The sequence below is a fragment of the Cyprinodon variegatus genome, unplaced genomic scaffold (genome assembly GCF_000732505.1).
Source record: "Cyprinodon variegatus isolate N-32 unplaced genomic scaffold, C_variegatus-1.0 Scaffold51, whole genome shotgun sequence".
NCBI lineage: Eukaryota > Metazoa > Chordata > Actinopteri > Cyprinodontiformes > Cyprinodontidae > Cyprinodon > Cyprinodon variegatus.
In genome coordinates, this window is record NW_015150504.1 from 1,645,420 (window position 1) to 1,655,957 (window position 10,538).

Genomic DNA, 10,538 nt, shown 5'->3' on the forward strand with positions numbered 1-10,538 from the left:
CACAAGATCTATATCCAGCCATTCAGCAAAGATAATGCTACATGGCGGTACATCTTATTTTGGCATTTGACCAATTAGATGAACACTTGAATGATACATTACCTACCGCAAATTAAGTTGAAAAAAAGGTTAAAAGTTAATAAGTCAAGAAAAAAGGTACCAAGTTAAAAAGTCAAGGGAAAGGGGGAAAAGGCTAATTAAAAAGTAAAAAAGTGAAAAAAAAAAAAAAAAGGTAAAATGCTAATTTAAAAGTTAAAAAGTAAAGTTGAAAAGTTAATAAGCCTAGTTAACAATAATATTTAGCTTTATAAACTAAAAAATGTTATGTTGTATAAAAAAAAAATCATTGTGTTTTTCATGAATTTCTTTTAGAAGCACTTATTTTTGTAATTTTAAATTTTGACACATACTGTAGATGCGATGATCTGTTCCATGCATTCACCCGGTGCTTGAACCAATTCATAATTAACTGGTGACATTGTAATGTATAGCTCTGTGCTGTCTTCATAGATACAGTGATAACTGTGCAGACTATGACATGTTGTTTATGATAATCTGACTAGGGGAGAGCATGCACACATTAAATGGGGGGGGGGGCTATGATGGATCCTTGGGGAACCCAACATGTGATTTAAAGTAACCTAAGGCAAAACAAAATCCCTGTCTTTCTAGAAGGATTACAATCAGTTGAGTTCAGTACCAGTAAAGTTAGACCAGTTTTCTAGGTGCTATACAGTGCAGTGAAGTGATCAGCAGTGTTTAATGCAACACTAAGGTCCAAGAATATAAGCACTGTATTATTATTATTATTATAAGGACACTTTTAGTATTTATTTTCACTGTTTAAAAGGGAAACAAGCCTAAGCAACATATCTTATAAGCTTCTGTAAACTGTTTCTTTGTGTTTTACTAAGAGATACTTTAAAGGCTCTTCTCTGCCTTGTGTCATATCTATTCTCTCCCTATTCTCTGTTGCTGAAACTGACTACTGGATCCAGTGAAGTTGCTCCTCCCTCCTGCACAGATTACTTATAAAGCCATCTGCTCTCCCCTCTGAGCTCCCCAGTTTGTTTGGACCAGCTCACCTATGATTGGAAAAATGATCTAATCTCCTACAGCCATCTTTTGACTTTTTAATGAGCCTGTTGAGTTTCATTCTATCTGCTTTGTGTTTATAATATTCAAATGGTTCTACTCTGTGCTGGTTTTGTAGTGGTGCTGATCTCCTCTGGGCAGTGTTTGGAGTGAGGAGATGGCTCGGTCCAGTGCGAACACCAGTAACACCAGTTTGGAGAGTGTCCTGCCTGGGGATGAGCCTCGGGATGAACGCCTGGCTCGCCTGGAAATAGCCCTGCTGTCCATCATCTTCATAGCTGCAGGACTCCTTAACTTTGGGCTGTTGTTGGCGCTGTGGAAGCGGAGGAAGCAGCTCTCCAGGATGCGCGTCTTTGTCTTCCACCTGTGCGTCGCCGACCTGGTGGTCACATTCTTTCAGGTGTGCCCGCAGCTCATGTGGGACATCACGGACAGATTCGTCGGTCCTGACATCCTGTGTCGTCTGGTGAAGTACCTGCAGGTGGTCGGGATGTTTGCCTCCACTTATATGATCGTGGTGATGACCATTGACCGATACCAAGCTATCTGCAACCCCATGGTGACTTTCCAGAGGCGCAGAGCGCGCTGGAACGGCCCGGTGTGCGCCGCCTGGTGCGTCTCCTTCATCGGAAGCCTCCCGCAGGTCTTCATCTTCTCCCGGGTGGAGGTCGCTCCTGGCGTGTATGATTGCTGGGCTCAGTTCGTCATGCCCTGGGGTCTGAGAACCTACGTGACCTGGACGACGCTGGTGATATTCGTCCTACCGATTCTCATCGTGATCGTGTGCCAGGTGCGCATTTGCCGCACCGTGCACACCAACATCCACCTGAAGGCGCACCAGGGGGAGGCGGTGACGAAGCCTCTGTCCTCCAGGGCCAGCTGCGTGGCAGGGCTATCAAAGGCGAGGGTGAAGACGGTGAAGATGACTGTGGTCATCGTGCTGGCATACATCGTCTGCTGGGCGCCTTTCTTCACCGTGCAGCTCTGGTCTGTCTGGGACACAGAGGCGCCCACCCAGTGTAAGAGTCAACAATTAAATCCAACTCATTTTCCTCATTTTCTCTCTTCACATTCTAAAACCTCAAAGTATTATAATGAATAAATTTGCAACATTTTTGCAAAGTAAAAAAAAATACACGAATGAATTAGGACACTTCAAAATAAAGAAAAAATAACAGCAGTGTCTCAATTCAAGTGCATAATATATAATTACTCCAAAAAAACAAAAACAACAACAACAAAAAAATACTACAATTGGCAAATACTTGTATTTACCTGCTTGGAGTGCAAACAAGCTTAAATTGCAGTATGTATATTGTAATCACGCCCCCTCTGAAAGCACATTTTTTAATCACCCTTTGCTTCAATTGGAACAAGTATTCTAAGGTCTGTCTCCCCACTATGACATATTCACATTCATCCAGAAACAATAAGTGTACAGAATAGCCTTAATCATCATATGGATTTAGGTATGGGTTTCAGGGTCTGCTTTTCTCTGAGCGCTCCATGACAATTTGGGCTGTATTTTTCTTCCATGATTGTCCTGCCGTAGCTCCATCCACCCCTTCTAACCAGCTATTACTCCAGGTTGGAGACAAGTGTCCCCTCACAATGATGAGGCCACCAATGTTTTACCCTAGAGATATTGCAGTTTGAACATGTTTAAAGAGTTCAGATATAATATCGTCTACTGACTTTAGGCAAACTAAAGTAGATCTTCCTCCAACAGCAGCTTTAATTTAGCTAGTCTTAAATGAAAGGTGTCAGGCTGAAGAGGATACGACTAATAATTGTTTTTTACAGCAGATTTTCTCCCCTAACTATGGATATCTGAAGCTCTTCCAGAGTCACCATTGCACTCTTATTTCATTCTCCAATTAATGCTTCCTTTCTGCAGCCTTTCAGTATAAGTTAATGGCTCTGAAGTTGAAGTTCTGAAGTTGCGTTACTAAATATTTTGTTAAATTTCTAAGTTAGAAAAAAAAAAGAGGTAATTTTTCAGTTTAACATAATGCAGTCGCATTTGGTGATGCATCACATAAAATCCTAATACAATACCTTGAAATTTGACAGAACGTGGGAAAGTTAAAGGAGCATATTTTAGGTCTAAGGCACTGGATAAAGCCGACTCTCTTTAAATATCCTGAAATATTTTGAAAATACAGTGTTGGGATCAGATTTAACGGCATAGTATTCTTCCTCCTCAGCAACACATAGATAGTTTTAAAAGTTAAAGATGCACTATTAATTATGCTAAGCCTTCATATTCTATCACTTGTTTCTACATAACTTGCAGCTTTCAAAAATGATGAATTAATATAATTATGTAGAGAAACCATAGATTCAACATTTTCTCACTCACTTTCCAGCGGCCACCTTCACCATCCTGATGCTGCTTGCCAGCCTAAACAGCTGCGTGAACCCCTGCATCTACTTGGCTTTCAGCGGGAAGTTGCCCGGAAGACTTGTGGGCCTCATGTGTGTGGATGAACCTGATATGAAGGAGTCTATGCAGGAGGAGGCTACCATGGTCAGCTCGTTGCACATTAGCCTCAAAGGACTGTCAGACTGCAGATAGAAATCAAAATGACTTTTCTTTTTTTCTTTTCACCTCATGACTACCTGTTGAGGAGCAGGATCGGGTGATATTTCCTAATAAGTGTGACCATATTTCTGCAGGAGGCTCTCTGCAGTAGAGATGATTAATGTGCAACATGAGTTGGGAAATGAACAACTAAAGGTTGGAAAAAGGGCAGAGAAATACCTAAAGAAACATCTTATTCTAAAATTGCCAAACTGAGAAAGTTGGTGTGCCCCAACATTTGAAAGAAAATGTTCAAAATTCTGGACAGAGACGTGACCACTGCTTTGATACTAATTAAAATGTGAAGAGAAAGAAAATAATCATTATTGACTTTGGAGATCAAGCTAAATTACTTTATTATCAAAGTCTACCTTTGCACTGGTTCATGGAAGTTCTTGTCAGTTAGCTTAAATAGTTTTACATTTTGGCTTATTTAGATGAATACACTTGCAATAGCTAACCCATTATTTCTATTAGTTAATTTAATTCATATAATTGTAAATAAAAAAAGAAATATTAATCTGTTATTGTCCCATAATAGGGAATTTCACTCTCTGCATTTAACTAATCCCCTTGGGGAGCAGTGGGCTGCCACTTTTTGCGCCCGGGGAGCAGTGCGAGGTTAAGGGTCTTGCTCAGGGACCCAGACTCCTGCAACAATCTACAGATGTTTCCAGTTGAACATGAGTATTGCTCAGATAGAATTGTATATAATCTCTGCTCTTTATACTATGAGAAAACATGAAACTGATAAGAGCTGTTTGTTAGTCAGGGTATCTGCTCAGGTAGCCTGGAGAGATGCAGCTCATTTCTTGCTAATGTAGTTTCACAGTCTCATCTAAAAAAAAAAAAAAAAAAAGTGGTTGCTACTATAGCACCGTTTTGGTTTCTGTTATAGAAACCAAACATTTTCTTTCCTCTTTACTGGTAAAAAGTGTCCAAATCTTTGCTTGGCCAGCTGGTTGGCTATGAACTGTGTTTGGTAGGGAAATAGTGTTTTAGGAGACAGATTCATTCAAAAAAAAGTGCTGATGACTGAAGCAAATTAATGATATAGAGGCTTTTATTTCATTTGCTAACATTTTGTAACCTATTTGGTGCCTGCCATTGCAATGCAAGGAGCATAGAATGCCGTTGCATTCAACATTATTACCCAAACTCAAACCCAAACCCACTTTGTTTATATTAGACTCTAGATGCCTTTTCAAAACACAACCCCTTGCAAATTTCAAATTAAAAGCCTCCCATTTATACTGTAATAAAGCATCTATTGGCCTAATAACAGAGAAAAAAAGACGGATTTAACAATTGGAAATTGATTCAATAGTCTCTAGGGTCTTTTAAAAACACCACCCATTGCACATTACAAAATAGAGTTCTCTTATTTAAACTTTAATATAGTATCTTTTGACCTAGCAACAGGGAAAAAGACTGATTTAACAATTGGAAATTCATTAAGTATCACTGCTGGGTCTGACCCTTTGTTTAACAAACAACTGTACTAGACTTTCATAGTAAGACTCCACTCTGGACTCTTGACCCTCTTGAATCTTGACATGTATTGTTTTTTTGTTTTTTTTGCTACGTAGATTATTCAGGTAATACACTTTTAGACCAAGAAATTGAAGAAAACAAATGTGCTTTAATAACTTTTTCTGTGCATGGGCATAGACATATATATTTTTTAAGCCCATAAAAGAACATTTTAAAATCTTTCAAATACACAGATACTTTCATGAATGTGTTGCTCAAAATTTTTAAGAACCACTCTGTTTGTTAAAATACATGACCTAGTTGTGCTATACTTTTTAGTATCTGGTAAGTATGTTAAAACATCCCATCCAAGCCTGAGAGAAACTGGTACGCAAACTTTTTTCTATGTAGTGGTTTTCTTATAACACGCCTATAACACCTTCCATAGATTTCGAAGCCAAGCACACAGAAAATAGAATAATTTAGGGAAAAAAAATGTGCTGGCAAAAATGGGACTAAGTGACTGTGGATGTTGCTGAAAAAAATCATATAACATCATATCATTCAAAAAATGTGGTTTTCATCATTTGAATACATTTTTCTCTGCAGAAGCTCTGATAAATAATCAAGTGTTGTAAAATACTTGTGTTTATTATGTTGTTCTTGTGTTAAAGGTTTTTATTGTAAATCTCGTTACACGTGTATGTACCTATATATATACCGGTATATGTATATATGATATAAATTTTAAGATCTGAATTTCAGGTATTTGATGTGCTATAAAGCGCCGATTTATTCAACATTTCAGCTTGTTACATTTTCTGCCTCAGTCTCCATAATGTGATGATATTTAAGGTGTTGCCAAATGATTCAGCTCTAAATGTTTTGTTTTTTGTGTAGAAACAGTATCATCTTTAAAAATAAAAATCGAATTTTTGGTCTAGTGGGAGTATTTTTCTCTAAGCAGAAAATGGCCAAAAAATTATACATTTATTCTCATCTGCAGATAATGATATTTACCTATTTTCCCTATATTTTGTGAATATGCTTTGTCTAATTGTGTAACTACTGATGTTCTGAGCTACTGTTGTCATGTCCATGATCTTTCTGCAAACTTATTTTGTACCACATGAGCGTTTTTATTTCTTTGTGAATAAACATCACTTTTCATATTGTGGTGTGTTCCTCTGTGCAAAATAGGGATGCTTTATTCCTCACATCCTAATGCAACATATAATTTGAAAAGCCTGTAGGAGAGGCCTGAAAATATTGCAAAAACATGGTACATGGCAGATCACTCAGACATGAAAGCATAGAGTTTTGTATGCTTTGATTAAAATTACTTCCAGGGTATTTTCCGTCTGGAGCACAATATTTCTGTGAAATTGCTCTGCAGCATCATCATTATAGACATCAGCATGGAAAAAAAATACACCTTCATGCTTTCATAACTCTGTGCAAGTGAATAAAATTGCTCTTCGTCTTTTTAGCTGTGTGCTTGACAGCCAACCGAAACGTGGCTCCGACCCCAATCACCGAATGACCGGCAGAATACCTGAGGTGCTTAACATTCTGTGGGGAAGGAAAAGGTAGAGAGACGGTTCAAACATGAAATCAGTTATAAATAAGTCAAGAGACACTAAAGCTGGTCATCTCTTTATTTTTATTTTTTTCTGTCTTGCAACACAAAATGGCATATCTGAAAAACTGAATTTACATAATCGTGAATGTGATGAAATTTAAGAGCATTTCATGAAATGTTGCATTTATCTCATCTTCACTATTACTGGACAATGTTTGATTTAATATTTGCAACATAATACCCGGGTCTACTTTTTCTGTGATGTCACAATCTCATTCATTTGCTGATTTATTTTTTTTTTTATTATACTTAATGCCTTCCTAAAACAAGGTTCAATACTTTAAACAACATACATTCACAAAACAATGAGCAGAAAATACCACAATAATTTAGAGTATCATTTAAACATGATGTCTGCAATACGTATTTCTTATTATATTCAATCCAGTGACTATGCTCTTAACAATAGTTGTTTTCGTCAGACGTAGCTCAAATGAAGCTGCAGATCTATCTGAAAACCATGATCAACAAAAACAGATGAATGTCCTAAATCAACTGAACATTGTTTACAACATGTCTGTTCCTCAATAACTGCACATAAATTGTCTAATAATTTCATCTCTGAGGTTACATCTCAGATATTTCCAGAGTCAAAAACCGGATATATGTGCTATAGGATCATGTGGCTGTAAAGGCAAGCAGAGGTATTTAAGCTGCTGCATTGCTTAGCCCCATACTCTTCTTGTTTACTCATTGCACACACATAACCAGCAGTGCACATATTGTTTCTAAGCCCAAGTAATGTTTTTAATGGAAATATTCAAGGACGGATGGAATCTGCTGACAATCTGAGCAAGAATTACTATAATATGCCATTAGGACCCAGTGATTTTTTTAGATTAATTAAATGAGGAATTTAAATTGTCATATAAATAGATTCTGCCCCTTCAAAGCATGGAGATTTAAAACCTTGATGTTCACAGTGAGCAAAATCTTCAGAATCACCTGCAATAACAGCAGAACAGCAAAAAGCAAAGCCCCTGTCACACTTTGATTATTTAGACAGGGTATGCCTGGCGTACAAAAAAATCTGGCAAAAACGCTGGCAAATGTTGGACAAGTTATGGGTCAGTTTTGTAAAAGCTATGAGCACACTAAAGCATGCTGAAACACGCTGAAGCATGCTGGCACACAGACATACGGCAAGTACCTCTTGACGTCTGCCAGCGTATGTCATATGTGGGCCATAAGTTACAGGTAAGTTATTTGATTGTTCACATACGTTAAGTGTAAGTTACTCATACGTCATGGCATTTAACTTCTCCAAAACCTATGAGTAACTTGTGCATAGCTTATCAAGAACTAATCTATAACGCATATCAATGTATTTGACGTGTTCCAGACGACCACTGAACGTGTTTGTAATGTATAGCTACTGTTTAATGGCGTATTGACAGCGTTTCGGTATAAAAGGGGGTTCACAGGAGGAAACCATCTGAACTCCTCCAGACTTCATCCCACTCATAGGATGAGCAAAAAGGTGAGTTTAATGGATCCTCCCTGTGTTCACCCCCATGGCCACAACCAACAAACTTCCTAGAAGACATGACGCTGAACTGCTGCAACTGCAAACCTTCTTTCTTTCCCTTTCTTTTTTTCTGCTGGCGGGTGGTAATACTCTATGTATACGCCCATAATTGAAAAAATACACAGAAAATTAGGCATACGCTGGCTAAATCGTCAAGGTGTGACAGGGGCTTTAAGCATACATACTCTTAAAATCCCGTCAATTCCAGTTTTGCATCTCTTGTGTGTCTTCCACATAAATATGCTAATTAAGAGCAGAGTGCAGTTTGTGGATAAGTTATAACCAAATGAAAACATTTGCAGGGCACCTAATCTCATTTTCAACCAAATTTATATACAACATGCTGTGACTTTGTAAAAAGTTCTCTCCTGAACCACACTAACTAGATAAAACTTACTTTGTTTCACTAACCCTCAATTTAACGATGAAGAACCGGCAGCCAGCAGCTGCAGGAGGAGATAACTTGGTCTCCACCTCCTTGTCTTGCAAAAAAAAAAACAAAAAACACACAAATCTTGGAACACAACAGAGCTTCCACTCAACAACACCATTTTCTAACTGCTGACGTCTCTCTGCTGTTTTCCCTCCTCCTGATTTGTGTGCAGAACACGAACAGGCAGCAGAGAATAAAGATGCTGGTGCCTGTGTAAAATCTGAATTGAAGAAACAACCAGCTTTTGTGATTGACAAGACATCTTTCTAATAAATCAAATAATTATTGTCATGTTATTATGAAAGCAATAGCACAAATAAAAACATGACCAGACATACCATTTTTTGGAATTTAAATGGATTAAGTGTGAAATTAAATAAAAATATCATGACTGCTTAAGTGTAAATTAGGTAATTTTATCAGCAGTTCAGATTTATACCAGCTTGTAGTAGAAAAATGTGCTGCAGTCTGGTGGATATACTGTTCTAAAGGTTTATGAGGACTGTATGAGGACATTGATGACAGAAAATCTAGAAAGGATACTTGAGAGAGGGCCAATACTCTTCTGTGAGCTTCTCAGTTCCCCTCACTATCCTTTGCAGGGCCTCTTGTATTTTTGCCTGCATACCATTGATAACCAGGCTGAGTTACACAACATTAGCACATTTTCAATCTCAGCTCTGTCAAAGTTTTTGAGGTTGCTGGTGGAAAGGGAAGGTGTTATGAAAGTTACACCAAAATGTCAGTTTTTGTGTTTTTTTTGTTTGAGCATGTGAGGAGAAAGATCTATGCTCAAGGCTTTATTGCTATCCACTGGCTACTGGGGAATGTGCAGTCAGGCCATTATCTGTCTCTCTACTTATAAAAAGAGGGTGATGATTTCAAACATTTTTGGAAGGATATTTTTTAAATGATTAGACAAAGGTGAATGATTTTGTTGTGGGTGGTTTGATTTTGACTTAAAGCTCAAGGGACATTTTGGTTATGCAGCAGGAAGAAGATCAAAAGGACAGCAGCAAGCCCACCCTAAAATGGCTTGGCAATAGACAAATAATGAAGGCTAGTTTTCCTTGAAGACCCTCTAACAGGGCCACGCGGCTAAACTGAAACCCTTTGGCTAAGATGAGTGGGTCAGAAATGGCCCCACTTATCCCAAACATGAAGGGTAGTTCTGAAGCCAAGGGTGGTACAAGCAGTTATTACGTTTGGGGGAAAATTGCTTTTCCACAAAGACAAAACAGTATTCTGCATTTTCACACATTATCTTTGCCTGCAGGTACGTTTGTGTTATAACCTGAATAAGGCTTTACCATGTTTACTGTTTTACGACCGCTAATTTCCAATGTCGGACTGTAGTGAATGCAGGACGAGATGACGCGAGTGCGACTGAGACCGATTAGTTTTGAAAACCGAATGGGGCAAAGCGAGGGAGTCAGGGGTCATGGGGAGAGGAGACACAGGATGAAACAGGTAGAAACTGATTAACCATCTACCGAGAAATTAAATCATTATGAAAGCACAATGCTGCTAGCATAGCTGCAATGCTGATTTTGAGATGATAAAAATCAGGTTGCAGAACGTTATTTCTCTAACTATGATGTTAGTTAGGCCTGACGTCTCAGGCTCATAAAGACATATTTGCGGTCAACTTTGACAGAAAAGATACTATCAAGTTTGGTTGTACTCAAATCAAAATGCACAAAAGCATTGGATGTAAATAAATTTGTGAAGCGTTTTGCTGAGCAACATGGAAATCACCGCATTCGGCTGTTATAGTCATTTT

General features: G+C 38.2%; 1 protein-coding gene across 1 annotated transcript; it reads left to right on the forward strand.

The window, feature by feature from the left end:
- Window positions 1-1,124: 1,124 nt before the first annotated feature.
- Window positions 1,125-4,385, forward strand: LOC107082341 (vasopressin V2 receptor-like). The gene is made up of 2 exons (XM_015370961.1): window positions 1,125-2,114; window positions 3,465-4,385. Exons 1-2 carry the CDS (start codon window positions 1,253-1,255, stop codon window positions 3,671-3,673), a joined length of 1,071 nt encoding a protein of 356 aa, XP_015226447.1. The 5' UTR covers window positions 1,125-1,252; the 3' UTR covers window positions 3,674-4,385.
- Window positions 4,386-10,538: the final 6,153 nt, after the last annotated feature.